At 45.9% G+C, this 27,366-nt stretch overlaps 1 protein-coding gene across 1 annotated transcript in view; it reads right to left on the reverse strand.

The window, feature by feature from the left end:
- WDR97 (WD repeat domain 97) overlaps positions 1-27,366 on the reverse strand; it is a 519,753-nt gene that overhangs the window by 141,032 nt on the left and 351,355 nt on the right. The window contains exons 16-19 of the mRNA XM_069732096.1: positions 21,296-21,565; positions 17,051-17,227; positions 16,823-16,944; positions 10,349-10,514 (exon numbers count right to left, since the gene is read on the reverse strand). Coding sequence (XP_069588197.1) covers positions 10,349-10,514; positions 16,823-16,944; positions 17,051-17,227; positions 21,296-21,565 — 735 coding nt within the window. The remainder of the gene's footprint in view (positions 1-10,348; positions 10,515-16,822; positions 16,945-17,050; positions 17,228-21,295; positions 21,566-27,366) is intronic.

The raw sequence follows: 27,366 nt of genomic DNA on the forward strand, positions 1-27,366 counted from the left end.
GGCAAGAGAGGTCTGTGTTTCTTCTAATAGGGGAAGTTAGATCTTCGGCTGGTGCGAGACGTCTAGGATCAACGTAGGCACGTTCCCCGGCTATTGTTATTTGTGTGTTCAGGTTTAGAGTCGCGGTCAGCTCAGGTTCCATCACCCTAGAGCTCGTTGGTGCTTGTCCTTTTGTGATTCCCTGCCATTGGAATCATGACAGTATAGCCGGCCACAAAATGTTTGGGCTGAAGTAGGAGGAAAAGTAGTCTGAGGAAGTTTTTTTTTTTTTTTTCTCCTCTGAGGTTGCTGCCTAAGCCCTAATTGCAGCCTGGCTGATTTTTTTTTTTTCCTCCTCTTAATCCTTGAATGGCTCTGACCTTAGCTGTTTATCATGGACGTCCAGAGTTTAGCTTCCAGCTTGAATAATCTTGCTGCTAAGGTTCAAAATATACAAGATTTTGTTGTACATGCTCCTATGTCTGAACCTAGAATTCCTATTCCAGAGTTCTTTGCTGGAGATAAATCTGAATTTTAGGAACAATTGCAAGCTGTTCCTTTCTTTGAAATCTCGCTCTTCTGGAGACCCTGCTCAGCAGGTTAAGATTATTATATCTTTCCTGCGGGGTGACCCTCAGAATTGGGCATTTGCATTGGCACCAGGGGATCCTGCGTTGCTTAATGTGGATGCGTTTTTTCTGGCATTGGGTTTGCTCTATGAGGAACCTAACCAAGAGATTCAGGCTGAAAAAGCTTTATTAGCTCTCTCTCAGGGGCAAGATGAAGCAGAAATATATTGTCAAAAATTTCGGAAGTGGTCAGTGCTTACTCAGTGGAATGAGTGCGCCCTGGCTGCAAAATTCAGAGATGGCCATTAAAGATGTTATGGTGGGGTTCCCTGCGCCTACGGGTCTGAATGAGTCTATGACTATGGCTATTCAGATTGATCGGCGTTTACGGGAGCGCAAACCTGTGCACCATTTGGCGGTGTCTTCTGAACAGGCACTTGAGACAATGCAATGTGATAGAGTTCAGTCTAGAAGTGAACGGCAAAACTATAGGCGGAAAAATGGGTTGTGCTTTTATTGTGGTGATTCAGCTCATGTTATATCAGCATGCTCTAAACGCACAAAAAAGGTTGATAAGTCTGTTGCCATTAGTACGTTACAGTCTAAGTTCATTCTGTCTGTGACTCTGATTTGCTCATTATCATCCATTTCCGTCGATGCCTATGTAGATTCAGGCGCTGCCCTGAGTCTTATGGATTGGTCATTTGCCAAGCGATGTGGGTTTAGTCTTGAGCCTCTGGAAGTCCCTATTCCTTTGAAGGGAATTGACTCTACACCTTTAGCTATGAATAAACCTCAGTACTGGACACAAGTGACCATGCGTATGACTCCCGTTCATCAGGAGGTGATTCGCTTCCTGGTGTTGTATAATTTACATGATGTTCTAGTACTTGGTCTGCCATGGTTACAAACTCATAATCCAGTCCTTGACTGGAAAACAATGTCTGTGTTAAGCTGGGGATGTCAGGGGGTTCATGATGATGCACCTCCGATTTCTATCGCTTCATCTACTCCTTCTGAGGTTCCTGTATTTTTGTCGGATTATCGGGATGTTTTTGAGGAGCCTAAGCTCAGTTCGCTTCCTCCTCACAGGGATTGCGATTGTGCTATAGATTTAATTCCTGGTAGTAAATTTCCTAAAGGTCGTTTGTTCAATCTGTCAGTGCCAGAGCATACTGCTATGCGGGATTATGTTAAGGAGTCCTTGGAAAAGGGACATATCCGTCCATCTTCGTCCCCTTTGGGAGCAGGTTTTTTTTTCGTGGCCAAGAAAGATGGGTCCTTGAGACCTTGTATAGATTATCGTCTTTTAAATAAGATTACCGTAAAATATCAGTATCCTTTGCCTTTGTTGACTGATTTGTTTGCTCGCATTAACCCCTTCACCCCAAAGCCTGTTTTCACCTAAGTGACAGGGCCAATTTTTACAATTCTGACCACTGTCACTTTATGAGGTCATAACTCTGAAACGCTTCAACGGATCCTGGTGATTCTGACACTGTTTTCTCGTGACATATTGTACTTCATGATAGTGGTAAAACTTCTTCGATATGACTTGCATTTATTTGTGAAAAAAACAAAAATTTGTCGGAAATTATGAAAATTTAGCAATTTTCAAACTCTTAGTTTTTATGCCCTTAAATTAGAGAGTTATATCACATAATATAGTTAATAAACAACATTTCCCACATGTCTGCTTTACATCAGCACAATTTTGGAAACATAACTTTTTTTTGTTAGGACGTTATAAGGGTTAAAAGTTGACCAGCGATTTCTCATTTTTGCAACAAAATTTGCAAAACCATTTTTTTACGGACCACCTCACACTTGAAGTGACTTTGAGGGGTCTATATGACAGAAAATGCCCAAAAGTGACACCATTCTAAAAACTGCACCCCTCAAGGTACTCAAAACCACATTCAAAAAGTTTATTAACCCTTCAGGTGCTTCACAGGAATTTTTTGAATGTTTAAAAAAATTGAACATTTAACTTTTTTTTCACAAAATTTTTACTTCAGGTCCAATTTGTTTCATTTTACCAAGGGTAACAGGAGAAATTGGACCACAAAATTCGTTGTACAATTTGTCCTGAGTACGCCGATACCCCATATGTGGGGGTAAACCACTGTTTGGGCACATGGCAGAGCTCAGAAGGGAAGGAGCGCCATTTGACTTTTCAATGCAAGATTTGCTGGAATTGAGATCGGAGCCCATGTCACGATTGGAGAGCCCCTGATGTGCCTAAACAGTGGAAACCCCCACAAGTGACACCATTTTGGAAAGTAGACCCCCTAAGGAACTAATCTAGATGTGTGGTGAGCACTTTGAACCTCCAAGTGCTTCACAGAAGTTTATAATGTAGAGCCGTAAAAAAAATTTTTTTATTAATTTTCACAAAAAATGATCTTTTTGCCCCAAATGTTTTATTTTCCCAAGGGTAAAAGGATAAATTGGACCGCAAAAGTTGTTGTGCAATTTGTCCTGAGTACGTCGATACTTCATATATGGGGATAAACCACTGTTTGAGCGCATGGCAGAGCTCGGAAGGGAAGGAGTGCCATTTGACTTTTCAATGCAAAATTGGCTGGAATTGAGATCGGATGCCATGTCGCATTTGGAGAGCCCCTGACGTGCCTTAACAGTGGAAACCCCCCACAAGTGACCCCATTTTGGAAAGAAGACCCCCTAAGGAACTTATCTAGATGTGTGGTGAGCACTTTTAACCCCCAATTGTTTCACTAAAGTTTAGAATGTAGCATTGTGAAAATTAAAAAATCATTATTTCTTTCCACAAAATGATGTTTTAGCCCGCAATTTTTTTTTCCCAAGGGTAACAGGAGAAATTGGACCACAAATGTTATTGTCCAATTTGTCCTGAGTACGCTGATACCCCACATGTGGGGGGGAACCACCGTTTGAGTGCATGGCAGAGCTCGGAAGGGAAGGAGCACCGTTTGAAATGCAGACTTAGATGGAATGGACTGCAGGTGTCATGTTGCATTTGCAGAGCCCCTGATGTACCTAAACAGTAGAAACCCACCACAAGTGACCCCATATTGGAAACTAGACCCCCCAAGGAACTTATCTAGATGTGTTGTGAGAGCTTTGAACCAACAAGTGTTTCACTACAGTTTATAACGCAGAGCCGTGAAAATAAAAAATATTTTTTTTTCCACGAAAATGATATTTTATCCCCTATGTTTTTATTTTCCCAAGGGTAACAGGACAAATTGGACCCCAAAAGTTTTTGTCCAACTTGTCCTGAGAACGCTGATACCCCATATGTTGAGGGGAACCACTGTTTGGGTGCACGGCAGAGCTCGGAAGGGAAGGAGCGCCATTTGAAATGCAGACTTAGATGGATTGGTCTGTAGGCGTCATGTTGCATTTGCAAAGCCCCTGATGTACCTAAACAGTAGAAACCCCCCACAAGTGACCCCATATTGGAAACTAGACCCCCCAAGGAACTTATCTAGATGTGTTGTGAGAGCTTTGAACCAACAAGTGTTTCACTACAGTTTATAACGCAGAGCCGTGAAAATAAAAAATATTTTTTTTTCCACGAAAATGATATTTTATCCCCTATGTTTTTATTTTCCCAAGGGTAACAGGACAAATTGGACCCCAAAAGTTGTTGTCCAACTTGTCCTGAGAACGCTGATACCCCATATGTTGGGGGGAACCACTGTTTGGGCACACAGGAGAACTCGGAAGGGAAGGAGCCCTGTTTTACTTTTTCAAAGCAGAATTGGCTGGAATTGAGATCGGACGCCATGTCGCGTTTGGAGAGCCCCTGATGTGCCTAAACAGTGGAAACCCCCAATTATAACTGAAACCCTAACCCCAACCCTAACCCTAGCCCTAACCCTAACCCTAGCCCTAGCCCTAACCCTAGCCCTAACCCTAGCCCTAACCCTAGCCCTAACCCTAACCCTAGCCCTAACCCTAGCACTAATGGGAAAATGGAAATAAATACATTTTTTTACATTTTATTATTTTTCCCTAACTAAGGGGGTGATGAAGGGGGGTTTGATTTACTTTTATAGCGTTTTTTTGGCGGATTTTTATGATTGGCAGCTGTCACACACTAAAAGACGCTTTTTATTGCAAAAAATAGTTTTTGCATCACCACATTTTGAGAGCTATAATTTATCCATATTTTGGCCCACAGATTCATATGAGGTCTTGTTTTTTGCGGGACGAGTTGACGTTTTTATTGGTAACATTTTCGGGCAGATGACATTTTTTGATCGCTTTTTATTCCGATTTTTGGGAGGCGGAATGAACAAAAACCAGCAATTCCTGAATTTCTTTTAGGGGGGGCGTTTATACCGTTCCACGTGTGGTAAAATGGATAAAGCAGTTTTATTCTTCGGGTCAGTACGATTACAGCGATACCTCATTTATGTAATTTCTTTTATGTTTTGGCGCTTTTACACAATAAAAACTATTTTATATAAAAAAATAATTGTTTTTGCATCGCATTATTCTGAGAGCTATAACTTTTTTATTTTTCTGCTGATGATGCTGTATGGCGGCTTTTTTTTTGCGGGACAAGATGACGTTTTCAGCGGTACCATGGATATTTATATCCGTCGTTTTGATCGCGTGTTATTCCACTTTTTGTTCGCCTGTATGATAATAAAGCGTTGTTTTTTGCCTTGTTTTTTTTTTTTTTTTTTGCGGTGTTCACTGAAGGGGTTAACTAGTGGGACAGTTTTATAGAGCGGGTCGTTACGGACGCGGCGATACCAAATATGTGTACATTTATTGTTTTTTTTTTTTTTTACATAAATAAATGGATTTATTGGGAAATGTTTTTTTTGGGGGGGGGGGATTTTTTTTTATTTTTTTTTACACATTCTATTTTTTTTTTTTTTACTTTCTAACATTGTCCCAGGGTGGGACATCTCTGTATTAGATCAGATCGTTGATCTGACACTGTGCATAGCACACTGTCAGATCAACGATCTGACATGCAGTTTAGCTGGCTTTCCAGCGCCTGCTCTCAGCAGGCGCCGGCTAGCCAGGTCACTTCATGACCCGGAAGGAGTCCGGCGGCCATCTTGGATCCGGGGACTCCTTCCGGGTCACCGGAGCAACGCGATCTCATTGCGTTGCTCCGGTGGGAGAGCGCAGGGAGCCCCCGTCCCTGCGCGATCCCCCTCTATGCCGCTGTCACTACTGACAGCGGCATCAGAGGGGTTAAATGCCCGCGATCGGCGATAGCGCCGATCGTGGGCATTGCTGCGGGGTGTCAGCTGTCATATACAGCTGACCCCCGCACCCGATCACCGCGGCGCTCAGCGCGAGACCGCGGTGATCGGTGCGCCGTACTAGTACTGCTGCTGGCACTAATGCAGTGCAGGCAGCGCAGTACTAGTACGGCGCATGTCGCGAAGGGGTTAAGGGGGCTAAATGGTTCACTAAGATTGATCTCCGGGGTGCGTATAATCTTATACGAATAAAGCAAGGTGATGAGTGGAAAACCGCATTTAATACGCCTGAGGGCCATTTTGAGTATTTGGTAATGCCTTTCGGACTTTCTAATGCTCCTTCAGTCTTCCAGTCCTTTATGCACGATATTTTCCGTGAATATCTGGATAAATTTATGATTGTGTATTTGGATGATATTTTGGTTTTTTCTGATGACTGGGAGTCTCATGTTCAGCAGGTCAGGAAGGTGTTTCAGGTCCTGCGGGCTAATTCCTTGTTTGTAAAGGGCTCAAAGTGTCTCTTTGGAGTCCAGAAGATTTCTTTCTTGGGGTATATTTTTTCCCCTTCTACTATTGAGATGGATCCCGTCAAGGTTCCGGCTATTTGTGACTGGACGCAGCCTGCATCTCTTAAGAGTTTGCAGAAGTTCTTGGGCTTTGCGAATTTCTATCGTCGTTTTATAACTAATTTTTCTAGTGTTGTTAAGCCTTTGACGGATTTGACTAAGAAGGGTGCTGATGTTGCTGATTGGTCTCCTGCGGCTGTGGAGGCCTTTCAGGAACTTAAACGCCAGTTTTCTTCTGCTCCTGTGTTGCGTCAGCCTGATGTTTCGCTTCCTTTCCAAGTTGAGGTTGATGCTTCCGAGATTGGAGCGGGGGCGGTTTTGTCACAGAGAAGCTCTGATTGCTCGGTGATGAAGCCATGTGCGTTCTTTTCTAGAAAATTTTCGCCCGCTGAGCGGAATTATGATGTGGGTAATCGGGAACTTTTGGCCATGAAGTGGGCATTTGAGGAGTGGCGTCATTGGCTGGAGGGTGCTAGACATCGTGTGGTGGTCTTGACTGATCACAAAAATCTGATTTACCTTGAGTCTGCCAGGCGTCTGAATCCTAGACAGGCTCGTTGGTCACTGTTTTTCTCTCGTTTCAATTTTGTGGTTTCATACCTGCCAGGTTCAAAGAATGTGAAGGCGGATGCTCTTTCTAGGAGTTTTGTGCCTGACTCCCCTGGAAATTCTGAGCCCACTGGTATCCTTAGGGATGGGGTGATTTTGTCGGCCGTATTCCCAGACTTGCGACGTGCTTTGCAGGAGTTTCAGGCGGGTAAACCTGATCGTTGTCCGCCTGAGAGACTGTTTGTTCCGGATAGCTGGACCAGTAGAGTCATCTCCGAGGTCCATTCTTCTGCGTTGGCAGGTCATCCTGGAATATTTGGTACTAGAGACTTGGTGGCCAGGTCTTTTTGGTGGCCTTCCTTGTCGAGGGATGTGCGTTCTTTTGTGCAGTCTTGTGAGGTTTGTGCTCGGGCTAAGCCTTGCTGTTCTCGAGCCAGTGGATTGTTGTCACCTTTGCCTATCCCGAAGAGGCCTTGGACGCACATTTCCATGGACTTTATTTCGGATCTCCCTGTCTCTCAAAAAATGTCCGTCATCTGGGTTGTGTGTGACCGTTTTTCTAAAATGGTTCATCTTGTACCCTTGCCTAAGTTGCCTTCCTCCTCTGAGTTGGTCCCTCTGTTTTTCCAGAACGTGGTTCGTTTGCATGGGATTCCGGAGAACATCGTTTCTGACAGGGGATCCCAGTTTGTGTCTAGATTTTGGCGGACGTTCTGTGCTAAGATGGGCATTGATTTGTCCTTTTCGTCTGCATTCCACCCTCAGACGAATGGCCAGACGGAGCGAACTAATCAGACCTTGGAGACTTATTTGAGGTGTTTTGTTTCTGCTGATCAGGATGACTGGGTTACCTTTTTGCCGCTGGCCGAGTTTGCCCTTAATAATCGGGCTAGTTCTGCTACCTTGGTTTCTCCTTTCTTTTGTAATTCGGGGTTTCATCCTCGTTTTTCCTCTGGTCAGGTGGAGCCTTCTGATTGTCCTGGAGTGGACATGGTGGTGGATAGGTTGCATCAGATTTGGAGTCATGTGGTGGACAATTTGAAGTTGTCCCAGGAGAAGGCTCAGCAGTTTGCTAATCGCCGTCGCCGCGTGGGTCCTCGACTTCGTGTTGGGGACTTGGTGTGGTTGTCTTCTCGTTTTGTTCCTATGAAGGTCTCTTCTCCTAAGTTCAAGCCTCGGTTCATCGGTCCTTATAGGATCTTGGAAATTCTTAACCCTGTGTCGTTTCGTTTGGATCTCCCGGCATCGTTTGCTATTCATAATGTGTTCCATCGGTCGTTGTTGCGGAGGTATGAGGTACCTGTTGTTCCTTCGCCTGAGCCTCCTGCTCCGGTGCTGGTGGAGGGAGAATTGGAGTATGTTGTGGAGAAGATCTTGGATTCTCGTGTTTCCAGACGGAAACTCCAATATTTGGTCAAGTGGAAGGGTTATGGTCAGGAGGATAATTCTTGGGTGGTTGCCTCGGATGTTCATGCTGATGATTTGGTCCGCGCTTTTCATAGGGCTCATCCTGGTCGCCCTGGTGGTTCTCGTGAGGGTTCGGTGACCCCTCCTCAAGGGGGGGGTACTGTTGTGAGTTCTGTTTTTGGGCTCCCTCTGGTGGTTACTGATGGTACTGGGTGATTTGTGTTCTGCTGTCTCTGGTGTCCACCTGTTCTATTAGGATTTGGGAGTTTCCTATTTAACCGGGCTTTCTTGTCATTTCCCCGCCGGCTATCAAGGTTATCAGAGTGTTTTGTTACCTCAGCTTCTGGCTTCAGTTATCTTCAGGACAAGCTAAGTTTTTGATTTTCTTGTTCCACGTTTTGCTTTATTTTTGTCTTGTCCAGCTTGCATATTATTGTTTCTTTGCTGCTGGTTGCTCTAGTGGGCTGTAATTGCTCCTCATGTTCCATGAGTTGGAACATGAGTTCAAGTAATTAAAGGATGGTTTTTTTGAAGGGTTTTTTGCTGACCGCGCAGTTTACTTTTGTATCCTCTGCTATCTAGTTTTAGTGGGCCTCATTTTGCTGAATCTGATTTCATACTGTGTATGTGCCTTCCTCTCATTTCACCGTCATTATATGTGGGGGGCTGTTATTTCTGTGGGGTATTTGTCTGGAGGCAAGAGAGGTCTGTGTTTCTTCTAATAGGGGAAGTTAGATCTTCGGCTGGTGCGAGACGTCTAGGATCAACGTAGGCACGTTCCCCGGCTATTGTTATTTGTGTGTTCAGGTTTAGGGTCACGGTCAGCTCAGGTTCCATCACCCTAGAGCTCGTTGGTGCTTGTCCTTTTGTGATTCCCTGCCATTGGAATCATGACACTCATCATCACATGGTCCCGTCTTTTAATCCCTATCAGGGCACCTTCCTCTCCTGTTCTGTAATCTTCATCATCATAGTGACGCACATACATCAGATAAGAAAATGCAGGGCATGGAAGTGGCAGCACTCACTGCCCATGGCGGGCACGCCAAAGTCAACTGCCGGTTTATGCGCAGGCTATAGAAAAGGATACCATGTGTCATGGGAGTGGAGCAGGGTATGAATTGTTTATTTGAAATAAAATAAAGTGTTGGAGAAGAATGTCAGACTGAAGGATATTATGTCAGGAAGGGGCCAGGATGGGGGACATTATAACAGTTAGAGCCCATTATGAAAGACATTACTAATGGAATGGGATCATAATGGAGGAATATTGTTCCAGGAAAAGAGCCATGATGGGGAAAATTATTACTGGAAGGGGCCCAGGATAGTGATGATTATACCAGGAAGGAGCAAGGATGGTCGACATCATTACAAGAAGGGGCCATTATTCCAGGAAGGGGCCATGATGGGGGCCTTATTACAGGAAAGGGTCCAAAATGGGGGACATTATACCAGGAAGGGGGCTATTATGGGGGAAAGTACTGAAAGGGGCCAAGACAGGGGACATTATTACATGGGCAGCAAACTTGTATGTCTTTATAGGAACTAGAACCTTACAAGGGTCCATGCAGATTGGCGCCCGGGTCTATCGGACTCTAGTTATGCCCTCATCATTGCACCGTCTTGTCCTGCATACTGGCAGCGTTATAGGACTCCATGGCTGTACATCACGAGCTCTTGTAACCTTCTGTGTCCCCCTAGTTCTCATAGATTGTACCCTGACCCTCACTCCTCCTGTAACTGATGACCTCTGGGTTACTCTGTAATGGTTTTATTGTTTGCCAAATATGTTGGTACCATAGAAATAAAACTATTATTATTAATAATTACTTCTCACACTGTACAGTCCTACAATGCTCCTGGTCCTGTACTCATCACCATGTCCTTAATTTGGTGCAATTTTCGCCATCAGTTGGTCTTTTCCCGTAGTACTTGTCATGAAGCCATTTGTTCCAGAAATCCTCACCATCACACAGCAAACAATACAAATAATAATAATAATAATTGCTGTCCTGGTATTTCATTTATCAGGAGCACTACACAAGGCAGAATACCTGCTTACCATCAAGCGAAAAGTCCATAGACGCAACCAGTCCTCACAGATTTTCTTCAGACCTTCTCTGCCATTTCCAGTCTCATCCCGACTGTCCCAGGAGCTGCACTTCTTAGCAAGAAAACCATGGGGGTCATGAACACCAAATTCATTGAAGAGAGCAAAGAACCTCCCCCTGTAGGTACAAGATGGAGACCAAGATGTTACAGCTGCGGAGATATTCAGTGCCTAACCTCTACATCTATCTGTGTGGCACACTCCTCTTCTAAAGCAAAGCATGAGATGAAGACCCTACAAACACTCCCGCGCACTTCCATTCAACAGAACCGCACGTCCTACCGGTATGTGCCCCAGGAGTCTTTTCAGGGCCTTGATCTCATGTTTCCCCTTGGAATAGAAGTACAGATGGGAGCCAAGATGGCAGCCACTGACTTCCCTGCTACATATTGTAACTCTCCAATGAACAGCAAGATTTTTCTGGATATCTACACGATTCCACAAAAAATTATAGAAGGATCCAATATCATAATTTCGACGTCTACACCTTCACGCCTTCACAAGAGCTGGACGTCAACTAAACTCTGTGACACAAATTGGATTAAACTCTAAAGAATATCCCGGACGTCACTGGACAGATTATCACAAACCCACTGGAAAGCGGCTACAAAGACCAAAGGATTGAACTCACCAATCCTCCACCCGAGCTCACTGTAAGTATTTCATGGTGCTCCTCAATCCCGGAAATCTTATATTACCTCCTTAAAAATACTTCCAAGAATCTCGATTGTTTTCTTTCATTTTCCATGAGGTTGGCAGCAATCCAGGTTCCTGCTATAACAACCCAATTTGTATCTTAAATCTTATTCACACAAGTTCTAACACGATTCCTCGACCAACGTTTGATCTATGCAAGACTCCCAACAAGAAGCTGCCTCCCGACCCTGTGTGCAAGGAGGACTGCAATGCCAAAGTAGGCATGCTCTGCCGATTCACCCTGACCAGGGCGGCATCTCACCTGCACCCAGATCGGATGACCCTGCTAAAATCACTGGGGAGGCTGTAAAGGGGGAGTTAAAAGTAGAGATGAGCGAACTTTTCGGAAAACTTTCGCTGTTCTCAAAGTCAGCATGAACGTAGCACATTCGTATTCGTGACAGTGGTTCTGTATGATGAGCGGGGGGGTGACGTGTTTTATGAAGGGAGGGGTTTGTCTAGGTCAGAGGAGCTGCAGACTGTAATTTAAAAAAAAAAAGTTCTTTGTAATAACTGAATGTGTGTAGATTCTGGCAACCAATCAGGCCACAGAAACCACCCACAACGTCATGACACAAGGTCTTCTGTGATTGGCTGCCAAAGTCACATGGCCTTCTCTATATAAAAGCAGACATCCTGTTTTGCTGGTGCCATTTTCTCAGTGTAACAGCGCAAACAGGCTGCTCCTGCACTAGTGCGGCAAGTGAACATGTCGGCTACATAGGATCCTGCCGTGTGTTAAATCGCTCTTCCAGCATCGAAGTAGATTATGCAAAAACTGTGTGGACGCGCAAGTCAGGAGATGGAGAGGATAATGATCCCCTCTCTGTTGTCCATGGTGGTCAGGAGGGAACGGAGGAAGCAACCTTGAGTGTTACCCCGCCACCAACACACCATGGATTTGGACCTCATGGAAGGGCCCGACACATGAGCGCCTTCTTGCTGAACTACAGTATCTTCAACACAATGCCCGTGTTCTTAGGGTTAGAATCAGTGTGGACTGCTGGGTTGCCATGCTGTTGGATCCACTGTACAAGAGTAAATTTAGCCAGATGCTTCCTCCCGGAAATAGACGTGCGAATGCTGGAGTATAGAAACACGCTTGTAGATAATCTTCAGAGTGGTTTTCCCCAAGACAGCAGTGAGGCGCACGGTGTGCATCCCAGTAATAGACTTCCAACCCCGGGAGAGTCAAGGCGTCACCGCAAAAACATTAGCAGCAGCAGCAGTGTAAGTGGCCGAAGCAATGTCTGTGAGACATTTCACACATTTTATACACCGGCCCGTGCACCAGCAGAACAGAGTACAAGTCTGACACATGAATAACTAGCGAGGATGGTGCAGGAGTATCTGGAGCTCAATATCAATGCCATCAGGAAGGTTTGTACCTTTTTGCCTTTTGGCCTTCAAAAATGGAAGAGTGGTCTGAGCTCGCCTGTCGTGCCTTAGAGATTTTCTCATGCCTGGCAGCTGCATTCTCTCAGAACGTGTCTTCAGCGCTGCTGGTGGTTTCCTGATGGTTAAGCACATCTGGCTGTCCCCTGAAAGTCTAGACCACCTAACTTTCATCAAAATAAACAAGTTATAGATCTCCAATTGCTTTTGCAACCAAGTCGCAAACTCGGCAGACTCGGCGATGGTATCTTGCAATAGATCCAGCAAAAGTTGCCGCCAGATACGTTATTTTCTCAGACTTGTATTAGCGGCGGATTGTGACGGATGGCCTCATGTTTCAAAAACAGACAGCGGCGGCGTCCGGAGTTTGCTATAATAAAAGCCGGATCTGTGAAATGATGAATCCGCCAAGAGATCTGTTTTTTTTCAATTGAGCATGCCCGTAGCAGCATTTTCCATTCTGGAGTTCTCTCTCTCTCTCGCCCGGATACCAGCTATTCGAATCCGGCAAAAAAACAAAACGATCCATTGCATCAGTTTTTCACAATTTGCAATGGATTCATTTTTTTTCAAAAGTAGCCAGATTCAGCCTGACAGCGAAAACCTGATGCGTGAAAGTAGCCTTACAGTTTGGATGAACTATGCATGTCTCACATAAAGGGTGACAAGCTGGAGGTCTCAAATATAACCCCAGTTACATGGTCTGACATCACACAATGTCTCATTCAACTCTTCAGCTCCTCAGTTTCAAGGGGCAGATGGACAGTTTTTTCAGACCCCAACAATCTTGTGTAGCAATTCAACAAATCTGTGTCCTCGGCTTTTGATGCCATTGCTCCCTGATGCACCAAAAGACTGCACCCCAAACACCATGCACCGCAATTCAGCCACTCCGTCGAGGAGTTTAAAAAAGTCGGCAGATGCTTCAACACTAATGTCAAGAACAGCAGTCTGCTGAATTCAGAAACTCATTGGACCTCCACCTCAGGAACTACCAATCGACCATTAACAAGAAAAAAATCCATCTTCTGTCACCAGAGATAAACAATCTCCACATCCTCGATGGCCTGAGACCTTCCATTCCATCATCGCAACAAAGCTGTGAAAGATTGTTCTGGTAATCAAGAATACAGTTAACTATTCTTTGCTTTGTGGGATCTTCCTGAGCTACTGGAAGAAGCAGTCATCAAGCCTCTCTTGAAGAAGCCCTCCATGGAACTAGATGCTTTGCGTAGCTATAGACCCGTTTCTACCTGTCCTTCCTGGGAATAGAAAGGCCAATGCTATCCAGATACATGACTGTCCAGTCCAGTGACTGCATCTATTCCAGTCTGGTTCCAGAAAGAAATAGCACTGAATCAGCACATACGAGTACTATGGGAAGAGACAGGCGAGTTTTCTGAGATCTTCCTACAGCATTCGATACAGTTGACCTCAATATCCTAATGCACAGACATTAGGGTTGCTGTGTAATTGATTGCACAGTTCTCCTGTGGTTCAGTTTCTTCCTGGCTTGAAGACCACAAATAATTTATTGGCTTCTCATCCTGCAGGCTAGTCCCCTAAAAATATGGAGTATCGCAGGACTCTGTTGTATCTCATATGTTGTGTGAAAGTTACACGCTCCCATTAGGCAAAGTGATGCAGAACCACAGTCCAGTATAAGATGGCTATGATTGTGCAGAGTTATACCTGACCGCCAAGAGTCAGCGACCCCTCCACAGCCATAAGCTGCAATGGATGACCACCAGCAAGCTTAACTTCAGCTTTCAGCAAACTGAGGGTGTTTTGGTCAGAGGTCAGCAAATTGGCAACCCAAGCACATCTATCTATCGGAATGAAAACCCTTCAAAACTCAGACCAGGTACACAACTTGGGTGTAGTTATTGACAGAGAACTCAGTCAGGAGCCAAATGTCAGTTGTCATTAAGTCTTCATTTTTCCATCTGAGGAACATTCCTAAAATTAAACATCTCATTCCAACCATGGCACATGCCCTCATAACCTCACGGCTGGAGTACTCTAATGCCCTATATCTATATGGGCCTCCCACACAAAGCAACAAAACACCTTCGCATAGTCCAAAATGCCACAGCAAGGCTGATAGCCAATGAATCTGGTAAAATGGAGAATAACTTAAAAGTTACCTTATGACCATTAAAGCCATGGACAACTTAGACCTCAGTGATTTGAGGGATCTCCTGAGTCCTACCCTCCTTGTGACCGCTCAGATCAGCAGGAAGGAATAACCTGTCCGTCCCCAGGATCGACAACATGAATTTTCTTTTTTTCTGGACAGTTTATCAGAGAATAACAGACAGACTACATTTTTATGGACACATTGGAAAACCATAAGAAATGATTACGATTCTAATACATGTCTACAGCCCATAATTGTGATATGAAGACAATCGCGATATTTACTGTAAACTGTAAAATGATGAGAAATACAATCAAAATTATCTGGAGAAGTTTCATCAGTTTCAAACAGAAATCACTGACGTCTTAAAGCTTTTATTTCTATGGACTATCCTGGAAGTTCTGGATGCTTGGCAATGCTGCCGGGATCCAGCTTTCAATATTTCTGTTAGGCTGTGTGCACATGGTGCGTCTTTGCACCACTTTCTCTGGAGGAGAATCCTTATACCAGCGACGTCTATGATAATCCTGTAGTGCTGTGCACATGATCAGTATCCGTCCTTTCAGGATTTGCTGTGCGTTTAATTCTTTGTTTGCTTTTGACCCATTGAATTCACATGCAACAAAGTACCAAAGATGCTGCGGATTTTCTGCAGTGTTTTGCTGTCAAAAGATGCAGAAAGCTTGTAGAAATTTATGCAGGCAAATACTCCACGTGCGCACAGTTACACAGCCGGTGCTCTCCAGAACTCGTGACGGGGGTCACAGATCTCATCCCTGGACACCTTCAAAGACAAATAACTGAACCGTAAAACAAACCAAACTGACCACGTTACTCTGCAAATGAGCCCACTGGAGAAAAGCACAACACAATGTGCAGCCAGATCGCAAGATACTCATCACTCTGCAGGACAAGATATCTCTCTGATCACACTTGGCCATACTACTGGTTATAAGACTGATGGACAAGTGATGAGAACAATGGAAAAGTCAAAGGAGCTCATACAAAAGCAATTCCCATAGTGTCAGCTCTACTTTACATTTCCTTATAGAACCTAGAATGGTAGAGTTGGAAGGGACCTCCAGGGTCATCGTGTCCAACCCTCTTCTCAATGCAGGAGTCACTAAACCATCCCAGACAGATGTCTGTCCAGCCTCTGTGTGAAGACTTCCATTGGAGGAGAACTCACCACCTCTCGTGGCCGCCTGTTCCACTCATTGATCACCATCACTGTCAAAAAGTTTTTTTTAATATCTAATCAGTGTCTCCTCCCATTCAGTTACATCCCATTGCTTCTCGTTTCCATGTGCAAATGAGAATAAAGATGATCCTTCTACACTGTGACAGCCCTTCAGATATTTGTAGGCAGCTATTAAGTCTCCAGGAATTGTAGTAGTTAGTGGTAGTGCCCAGCAGTAGTGCCCAGCTGTAGTGCTGACCAGCAGTAGTGCCCAACAGTGGTGCTGTCCAGCAGTAGTGCCTAGTAGTGTTTCCCAGCAGCAGTGCCCGATTGTGCTGCCCAGCAGTAATGCTCTCCGCAGTAGTGCCTAGCAGTAGTGCTGCCCAGCAGTGGTGCCTAGTAGTGCTGACCAGCAGTGGTGTCCAGCAGTGGTGCTGCCCAGCAGTAGTGCATAGTAGTGCTGCCCAGCAGTAGTGCCCAGCGATTGTGCTGCCCAGCAGTATTTTCCAGCTATAGTGCTGCCCTGCAGCAATGCTTCATATTGCTGCCCAGCAGTAGTGCATGGCTGTAGCGCTGCCCAGAAGTAGTACCCAGCTGTAGTCCCAGCAATAGTGCCTAGTACTGCTGCCCAACAGTAGTGCCCAGCAGTAGGGCTCAGCAGTAGTGCAGCCCAGCAGTAGGGCTCAGCAGTAGGTCTCAGCAATTGTGCTGCCCAGTAATAGTGCCCAGCTGCAGTGCTGCCCAGTAATAGTGCCCACCTGCAGTGCTGCCCAGTAATAGTGCCCAGCTGCAGTGCTGCCCAGACAGATGTTCCTCACTCACAGATTTGTAGCAGTCCCGGGAAGTTGCAGAAATCTCTGTAACTCTGATCATTTGGGACTTTTCATGACCTTCAGTATGTTGAGTTCTACCTCGTTTCTAGCGCCACTTACCTTCTGTCATCAGGTGGTGACTGCGGTAGCCACTGCCTTAGTGTAGATGTACGAGCGCTGACTTCCACATTGTGTGCACCTACCTGTGCAGGGCTGGGAGCTGCGTACACGTTACGAGGAGCTCGACCATCAGCTCCCTGCTCTCCCTGGACAGGTCATTCATGCAGTGCAGACAGAGCCAGACAAAGTCCTGCTGCTCACACACCTGCAGGGAGAAGCATTCTGTTGGTGGTCCCCAGAGTAATGTGTAGGGTCTGTAGGAAGAATAGGACGAGTGTGGTGGAGAGTTGAAGTCAGGGCTCTTAGCTTACCGTCAGGTCAGTCTCACGCTTAATGACATCTGTGAGGGTTTGGAGGAGGCGGTCGGGGTATTTCAGGTGTCCTTGACGGTGTAAAGTCTGAAGCGCATGAACCAGCTGAGTGCACGTCGGCAGCCCAGTCTGGAGCAATGCCCGAAGCAGGCGCGACTCAAAGTCAGGGTACAGGGCCTGCGAGTAAAGAAGCAAAGGCAGTCACTGTAATATGGACTATGAAGGCTGATAACACAGCACAGAACAACCCTTGTCAACATCACATGCAGGCAGGCAAAAAATAAGTACACCCCCTTTGAATTCTTTGGTTTTACACATTAGAACATAATAAAAATAATCTGTCATCAGAAATTCGGCCGAGATTAACTACATACCACAAATTACACCGTGTCATTATTTATTTACCAAAAATTAGGCCAAAATGCAGAGGCAGCAAGTGGGAAATTAAGTACACCCTTACTCCTTCCTTAGGAATTAACAGCGTAAGTAGCAGCATGTGACAACCTCTATAAAAGCAGAAGTTTTATCAGTTTGCTGGTCTGGAGCATTCAGGTGTGTTCTACCACAACGCTAAGGAGGAAAGACATCAGCGATGATCTGGGAAGGGTGATAAAGACATTTAGAGACAATCTGGAGTCCATCATTCTACAGAAAGAAAGATTATTCACACATAGAAATCATTCAAGACAGCTGACAATCTTAGGAGTGGACGATCCAGCAAGTTCATTCTAGGTCAGAGAAGCTGCAAAACACCTAAGAACTACAGCTCAGACTCTAAAGGCCCCAGTTCACCTGTTCAATGTAGAAGTTCATGAAAGCACAATTAGCAAGAACATGAACAAGTGTGGCTTGTTTGGAAGAGTTACATAATTATTTAGTTAATACTTTTGGAAAAACACAAATGTACATCGAGTTCAAACGAGAGATGGAGAACGACAAATGGAAGGAGCACATCACCAACCACAGTGCATGGTCCAGTCAGCCCCAAAAGAGACAATTCTTACTAAACAATATCCTTTAGACAGATGAAACCCAAGTGGAGATGTTTGGGCCTAATTCCATATGCCACGCTAGGTGAAAATCAAACAAAGCATATTGGCACAAAGACCTCATACCAGGTGTCCAGCACTGTGGTGGATGGGTCACGATTTGGGCTTGTAATGTAGCCTCATGACCTGGACACATTGCAGTCATTTGAGTAGAGCAGGAACTTTTCCACATACCAAAATATTTTAGAATCACATGTGATTTTGCAGAAACTGAGTCATGCAACAGGCCAATGATCCTGAGCATAGCAGCAAATCTACATTACAATGGCTAAAATAGAAAAGAATCACGGTGCTGCAATGACCGACCACAGATCCGCCCTCACCTCTGCCAAACAGACCTATTTCACAAACCTTGTATCTTCATTATCCTACAACCAAAAACAACTGTTCAGCACATTTAACTCTCTCCTCCGCCCACCACTGCCACCTCCAACTCCCCTCATCTCTTCCGAGAACTTTGCCACCTACTTCAAAAACAAGTTCGACCAAACAAGGCAAACCTTTACTGTTCCATCACCCCAACCACTCCATATACCAGACTTCTGCCCTTCCCTAATAACCTCCCTCTCCAACATCACTGAAGTAGAGCTTACTCAGCTCTTTTCCAAATCACACCTCACCACCTGTGCACTTGACCTCATACCTCCCCACCTGCTCCCCAACCTCACCAATATGCTCATTCCAGCCCTAACCCATCTCTTCAACCTATCGTTATCTTCTAGAACCTTCCCCTCTGCCTTGAAACATGCCACCATCACACCCATCCTCAAAAAAACTAACCTCTGAACCAACTGCTATGCCCAGCTATAGCCCCATATCACTGCTCCTGTTTGCTTCAAAACTCCTTGAGCAGCATGTCCATGGTCAACTTTCCTCCCACCTCTCATCTAACTCTCTCCTTGACAACCTCCAATCTGGCTTCCGCTCCCACCACTCCACCGAAACTGCCCTGACAAAAATTACTAATGACTTACTCACAGCCAAAGCTAACAGATAGTTCTCCATCCTCCTCCTTCTTGACCTGTCCTCTGCTTTTGACACAGTCGACCACTGCCTACTGCTACAGATTCTTTCTTCCCTTGGCATCAAAGACCTTGCCCTGTCCTGGATTGCCTCATACCTTTCCGACCGCACATTTAGCGTTTCCCACTCCCACACTACTTCCTCACCCCGCCCTCTCTCTGTTGGAGTCCCTCAAGGCTCTGTCCTAGGGCCCCTACTTTTTTCCATTTATACCCTTGGCCTAGGACAACTCATAAAGTCCCATGGCTTTCAGTGCCACCTGTATGCGGACGACACTCAGATCTACCTCTCTGGCCCAGATGTCACCTCTCTGCTGCCCAGAATCCCAGAGTGTCTATCAGCCATATCCTCCTTCTTCACCTCTCGCTTCCTAAAACTCAATGTAGACAAAACTGAACTCATCATCTTTCCCCCACCTCACGTATCCCCCCTACCTGATCTATCTATTATGGTAAATGGCATCACACTCTCTCCCGCACCTGAAATCCGCTGCCTCGGGGTAACTCTCGACCTGTCCTTCAAACCGCACGTCCAAACTCTTGCCACCTCCTGTAGCCTCCAACTCAAGAATATTGCCAGAATCCATCTCTTCCTCACCCCACAATCTACCAAAACTCTTGTGTATGCCCTCACCATCTCCCGCCTCGATTACTGCAACACCCTCCTCTGAGGCCTTCCCGCTAACTCTCTTGCACCGCCCCAGGCTGTCCTCAACTCTGCTGCCCGGCTAATCCACCTCCCTCCTCGCTACTCCCCTGCTTCTCCCCTCTGCAAATCCCTCCACTGGCTCCCAAGTCCCCAACTAATCCAGTTCAAACTACTAAAGGTACCTTCACACTAAACAACTTCACAACGATAACGATAGCGATCCGTGACGTTGCAGCGTCCTGGATAGCGACATCGTTCAGTTTGACTCGCAGCAGCGATCAGGATCCTGCTGTGATGTCGTTGGTCGGAGCTAGAAGGCCAGAACTTTATTTCGTCGCTGGACTCCCTGCAGACATCGCTGAATCGGCGTGTGTGACGCCGATTCAGCGATGTCTTCACTGGTAACCAGGGTAAACATCGGGTTACTAAGCGCGGCCCTGCGCTTAGTAACCCGATGTTTACCCTGGTTACCGGGGACCTCGGCATCGTTGGTCACTGGAGAGCTGTCTGTGTGACAGCTCTCCAGCGACCAAACAGGGACGCTGCAGCGATCGACATCGTTGTCGGTATCGCTGCAGCGTCGCTTAGTGTGAAGGTACCTTAACACTGATATACAAAGCCATCAACAACCTGTCCCCTCCCTATATCTCTGAACTAATCTCCCAATATCTTCCCTCACGTAATCTCCGATCCTCCCAAGACCTCCTACTCTCCTCCACACTTATTCGTTCCTCATACAACCGCCTCCAAGATTTCTCCCAAATATCCCCTCATCCTCTAGAATTCCACGCCTCAACACGTCCGATTATCCACCACCCTGACAGATGTCTGTCCAACCTCTGAGTGAAGACTTCCATTGAAGGAGAACTCACTACTAGTGATGAGTGAATATACTCGTTGCTCAGGTTTTCCCGAGCACGCTCGGATGATCTCGGATTCATGCTGCAGAGGCGATGAAAACTTAATCTCCGAGCAGTTACAAATACTCGGAGGTCACCGGAGCAACGAGTACACTCGCTCATCACTACTCACCACCTCTCATGGCAGCCTGTCCCACTCATTGATCACCCTCACTGTCAAAAACTTTCTAATGTATCTTCCTTTCAGTTTCATTCTTGTGTTTCCATGGGGCACAGAAGCCTTGCAGCGCTGGAGTCCTGGGTTCAAATTCCACCCAGGACGACATCTGCAAAGAGTTTGTATGTTCTCTCCGTGTTTGTGTGGGTTTCCTCCAGGTTCTCCGGTTTCCTCCCACATTCCAAAAACATACTGATAGGGAATTTAGATTGTGAGCCCCATCGGGGACAATAATGTGTGCAAAACTGTAAAGCGCTGCGGAATATGATAGCACTATATAAAAATAAAGATTATTATTATTTCCATGTGCAAATGAGAATAACGATGATCCCTCTACACTGTGATATCCGTTCAGATATTAATTTGTATTTATAATAAAATGCAAGTCTGTGTAGAAAGGAAATTAAGCGCCATAATGATAAGATTATCACACCGTAGGCTCCATCACCTCAGCTTCCAGCAGAATAACGGAGAACCAACTCTGATCCTGGAACTGGAGAAGGAAAGCTGGGATCTCCGGGACTGGCACCATCTCTGGGATCGGCACCATCTCCGAGACCGGCACCATCTCCGGGACCGGCACCATTTCCGGGATCTTCACAGAAAGCTCATCATCCTGGAGGCTCGTAGATGCTGTAGAGCACGCCTTGACTGCAGGAGGACTCAGCAGTGGGGATTGTGGAGGGAGCTGCACAGGGACAAAGGGCTCCTGAAAAGTCTAACAAAAAAGTAAGGAATTAGTTCAAGTTAAAGGAAACAGGAAAACGAGATATCAAACCCGTGTAGCAGTAGGCAGCGTTCACACAGGCCCTGGATTCTTGTGTCAAAACAATGTCAAGTTTATTTCCACAGGTTGCACAGAACCAAAGCCAGAACTATAAACCTAAAATGCCCGCCTTGTCCAGGCGCTAACTAAGCAATACAGACCCGGGCTACTCGGACACGGCTCAGCTAGTCCCAGATCTATCTGCTGCCCACTCGCTCCCGGAAAACAACTGCCCCAGCTACCAGTGATACTCGCAGATTGTGCCCATTACCTGTGCAGTCTCTGGTCAGAGAGATTCGGGCCTGTCTCTCCGGCTCCACCACAATCCGCTCTGCTCCGTCAACTGAATGATGACTTAGGTGCATTCACACTGCGTTCTGGGTCCTCGTCGGGGCATAAATCAGAAATCACTCAGCCAAGCTTGGGTCCAGACATGTGGACTGGCGGGACAATAGACTGTGCAGAGCCAACATGTGCTCTGACATGGATCATATCATTTTTGGAAGTGTCCACCACCAGGAGATGGAGGACACTCAGATGTAGTAGACCGAGTCTAAGGCCGGCGTCACACCAAACGTATAAAAATACGGTCCGTTTTTTACTGCCGAGATTCGCAGAAATGTTCATGAACAGTGACCCGTATGTCATCCGTATTCAATGCGAGGATGCAATTTTTTTCTCCAAAAAGTATCCGTATGACTTCCGTATAGCGTTTTTTCCTTGCACCCTTGCAAAATGGACATTTAACGGTTTTTAGGCCTGAAAATAATTTAAAACATAATCAGCACCCTATTTATTGCCTCTACAGCAGGTGTCACCCTCCAGTCTGGGCAGGTTCTGGCCGTGGCTTGGTTTGTGGATTTCTGATTATTGGGAAACATGTCTGACAGACTTTATTTCACCCCAATTCAGCGGGTGCGTTACACCTGGGTTTTGTCACGACTCTTTGGGCAGCCATACCCAGTGATGGTGGATCCATGGAGGAGGTGACGAATGTGGGTCCATCCGCTCTTGAGGCGACGCCATTGCCACCATCTCTATGCATCTCTGCGGACACATCCCGGCAAGTTTTACCAATATTGCCGCATGAGCCACCTGTGATGTTTTGTGGAGAACGTGTCCTGGGACAACCTGTAAGGACACCAGGACGCGCCCGTGTATTCCAGCCGAGGAGCGCCTCAGCCTTATGTCACACTGTGTGTTCCTCCTCCTCTATGTGGATCATGTTTATACATTTTTGGTTTAATTCTGAACATAACACCTTTTGTAATTTTTGCATTTAAAAAAAAACAAAACCCTGTAATTAATCATAATGTTTTGCTCATTTACAAATAACATTGCCAGTGTTAAAAATCACATTTTTTTATGGCTTTTTCTGAACAGACTGAAAATTAATTAACTGTTAACTTATTTCTAGATGCTAAATTTTATCTGATTATTTTCTTTTTCATTTCACTTTTAGCTTCCTCACAACCGGTCTTTCATATGCGGCACTGCATCATGAATTTTTAATTGGAAAATACACAATATCAGGCATTGTGCACTCTACCTGTTCCGAAATCTGGTCACGACTTAAAAATAATAATAATCTTTATTTATATAGCGCCAACATATTCCGCAGCGCTTTACAGTTTCAAACACAACAGTCATAAGTAACAACGTTAACCCCTTCCCGACCTTTGACGCCACGTAGGCGTCATGAAAGTCGGTGCCAATCCGACCTGTGACGCCTATGTGGCGTCATGGAAAGATCGCGTCCCTGCAGATCGGGTGAAAGGGTTAACTCCAATTTCACCCGATCTGCAGGGACAGGGGGAGTGGTAGTTTAGCCCAGGGGGGGTTACTTCACCCCCCCGTGGCTACGATCGCTCTGATTGGCTGTTGAAAGTGAAACTGCCAATCAGAGCGATTTGTAATATTTCACCTATTAAAACTGGTGAAATATTACAATCCAGCCATGGCCGATGCTGCAATATCATCGGCCATGGCTGGAAACACTGGTCTGCCCCCCCCCCAGCCCACCGATCACCCCCCCAAGCCACCGATCAGTCCTGGACACTGCCCCGCTCCCCTCCGTCCTCCTGTCCGCTCCCCCCGTGCTCTTGTCCGCTCCCCCCGTGCTCCAATCCCACCCCGTGCTCCGATCCAACCCCCCTACACTCCAATCCCCCTCCCTGCTCCTATCCGCCCCCCCGTGCTCCAATCCACCCCCCCATGCTCCACCCCCCCGCTCTCCGATCCACCCCCCCATGCTCCGATCCCCCCCGTGCTCCGATCCACCCCCCGCACTCCGATCCACCCCCCCATGCTCCGATCCACCCCCTGGTGCCCCCCCACCCCATCATACTTACCGATCCTCCCGGGGTCTGTCCGTCTTCTCCATGGGCGCCGCCATCTCCCAAAATGGCGGGCGCATGCGCAGTGCGCCCGCCGAATCTGCCAACCGGCAGATTCATTCCAGGTACATTTTGATCACTGTGATAAAACCTATCACAGTGATCAAAATAAAAAAAATAGTAAATTAACCCCCCCTTTATCACCCCCATAGGTAGGGACAATAATAAAGAATTTTTTTTTTCCACTAAGGTTGGGGTTAGAACTAGGGTTAGGGTTTCGATATGTGCACACGTATTCTGGTCCTCTGCAGATTTTTCCGCAGCGGATTTGATAAATCCGCAGTGCTAAACCGCTGCGGATTTATGGCGGATTTACCGCGGTTTTTCTGCGCATTTCACTGCGGTTTTACAACTGCGGTTTTCTATTGGAGCAGTTGTAAAACCGCTGCGGAATCCCCAGAAAGAAGTGACATGCTGCGGAATGTAAACCGCTGCGTTTCCGTGCAGTTTTTCTGCAGCATGTGTACAGCGATTTTTGTTTCCCATAGGTTTACATTGAACTGTAAACTCATGGGAAACTGCTGCGGATCCGCTGTGCCCATGGTGCGGAAACGCTGCGTTGTATTTTCTGCAGCATGTCAATTCTTTGTGCGGATTCTGCAGCGTTTTACACCTGCTCCTCAATAGGAATCCGCAGGTGAAATCCGCACAAAAAACACTGGAAATCCGCAGTAAATCCACAGGTAAAACGCAGTGCCTTTTACCCGCGGATTTTTCAAAAATGGTGCGGAAAAATCTCACGAATCCGCAACGTGGGCACAAAGCCTTAGGGTTAGGGTTGGGTTGGAATTAGGGTTGTGGTTAGGGTTGTGATTAGGGTTATGGCTACAGTTGGGATTAGGGTTAGGGGTGTTGGGGTTAATGTTGGAGGTAGAATTGAGGGGTTTCCACTGTTTAGGCACATCAGGGGTCTCCAAACGCAACATGGCGCCACCATTGATTCCAGCCAATTTTGTATTCAAAAAGTCAAATGGTGCTCCCTCCCTTCTGAGCCCCGACGTGTACCCAAACAGTGGTTTACCCCCACACATGGGGTATCAGCGTACTCAGGAGAAACTGGACAACAACTTTTGGGGTCCAATTTCTCCTGTAACCCTTGGGAAAATAAAAAATTCTGGGCTAAAAAATTATTTTTGAGGAAAGAAAACGTATTTATTATTTTCACGGCTCTGCGTTATAAACTTCTGTGAAGCAGTTGGGGGTTCAAAGTGCTCACCTTACATCTAGATTAGTTCCTTTGGGGGTCTAGTTTCCAAAATGGGGTCACTTGTGGGGGAGCTCCAATGTTTAGGAACACAGGGGCTCTCCAAACGTGACATGGTGTCCGCTAATGATTGGAGCTAATTTTCCATTTAAAAAGCCAAATGGCGTGCCTTCCCTTCCCTTCCGAGCCCTGCCGTGCACCCAAACAGTGGTTTACCCCCACATATGGGGTATCAGCGTACTCAGGACAAACTGGACAACAACATTTGGGGTCCAATTTCTCCTATTAGCCTTTGCAAAATAGGAAATTCCAGGCTAAAATATCATTTTTGAGGAAAGAAAAATTATTTTTTATTTTCATGGCTCTGCGTTATAAACTTCTGTGAAGCACCTGGGGGTTTAAAGTGCTCAATATGCATCTAGATAAGTTCCTTGGGGGGTCTAGTTTCCAAAATGGGGTCACTTGTGGGGGAGCTCCAATGTTTAGGCACACAGGGGCTCTCCAAACGCGACATGGTGTCCGCTAACAATTGGAGCTAATTTTCCATTCAAAAAGTCAAATGGCGCGCCTTCCCTTCCGAGCCCTGCCGTGTGCCCAAACAGTGGTTTACCCCCACATATGAGGTATCAGCGTACTCGGGAGAAATTGCCCAACAAACTTTAGGATCCATTTTATCCTATTGCCCATGTGAAAATGAAAAAATTGAGGCGAAAAGAAATTTTTTGTGAAAAAAAAAGTACTTTTTCATTTTTACGGATCAATTTGTGAAGCACCTGAGGGTTTAAAGTGCTCACTATGCATCTAGATAAGTTCCTTGGGGCATCTAGTTTCCAAAATGGGGTCACTTGTGGGGGAGCTCCAATTTTTAGGCACACGGGGGCTCTCCAAACGCGACATGGTGTCTGCTAAAGAGTGGAGCCAATTTTTCATTCAAAAAGTCAAATGGCGCTCCTTCCCTTCCAAGCCCTGCCGTGCACCCAAACAGTGGTTTACCCCCACATATGAGGTATCAGCATACTCAGGACAAATTGGACAACAACTTTCGTGGTTCAGTTTCTCCTTTTACATAGTAACATAGTAACATAGTTAGTAAGGCCGAAAAAAGACATTTGTCCATCCAGTTCAGCCTATATTCCATCATAATAAATCCCCAGATCTATGTCCTTCTACAGAACCTAATTGTATGATACAATATTGTTCTGCTCCAGGAAGACATCCAGGCCTCTCTTGAATTCCTCGACTGAGTTCGCCATCACCACCTCCTCAGGCAAGCAATTCCAGATTCTCACTGCCCTAACAGTAAAGAATCCTCTTCTATGTTGGTGGAAAAACCTTCTCTCCTCCAGACGCAAAGAATGCCCCCTTGTGCCCTTCACCTTCCTTGGTATAAACAGATCCTCAGCGAGATATTTGTATTGTCCCCTTATATACTTATACATGGTTATTAGATCGCCCCTCAGTCGTCTTTTTTCTAGACTAAATAATCCTAATTTCGCTAATCTATCTGGGTATTGTAGTTCTCCCATCCCCTTTATTAATTTTGTTGCCCTCCTTTGTACTCTCTCTAGTTCCATTATATCCTTCCTGAGCACCGGTGCCCAAAACTGGACACAGTACTCCATGTGCGGTCTAACTAGGGATTTGTACAGAGGCAGTATAATGCTCTCATCATGTGTATCCAGACCTCTTTTAATGCACCCCATGATCCTGTTTGCCTTGGCAGCTGCTGCCTGGCACTGGCTGCTCCAGGTAAGTTTATCATTAACTAGGATCCCCAAGTCCTTCTCCCTGTCAGATTTACCCAGTGGTTTCCCATTCAGTGTGTAATGGTGACATTGATTCCTTCTTCCCATGTGTATAACCTTACATTTATCATTGTTAAACCTCATCTGCCACCTTTCAGCCCAAGTTTCCAACTTATCCAGATCCATCTGTAGCAGAATACTATCTTCTCTTGTATTAACTGCTTTACATAGTTTTGTATCATCTGCAAATATCGATATTTTACTGTGTAAACCTTCTACCAGATCATTAATGAATATGTTGAAGAGAACAGGTCCCAATACTGACCCCTGCGGTACCCCACTGGTCACAGCGACCCAGTTAGAGACTATACCATTTATAACCACCCTCTGCTTTCTATCACTAAGCCA

The sequence above is a fragment of the Ranitomeya imitator genome, chromosome 6 (genome assembly GCF_032444005.1).
Source record: "Ranitomeya imitator isolate aRanImi1 chromosome 6, aRanImi1.pri, whole genome shotgun sequence".
NCBI lineage: Eukaryota > Metazoa > Chordata > Amphibia > Anura > Dendrobatidae > Ranitomeya > Ranitomeya imitator.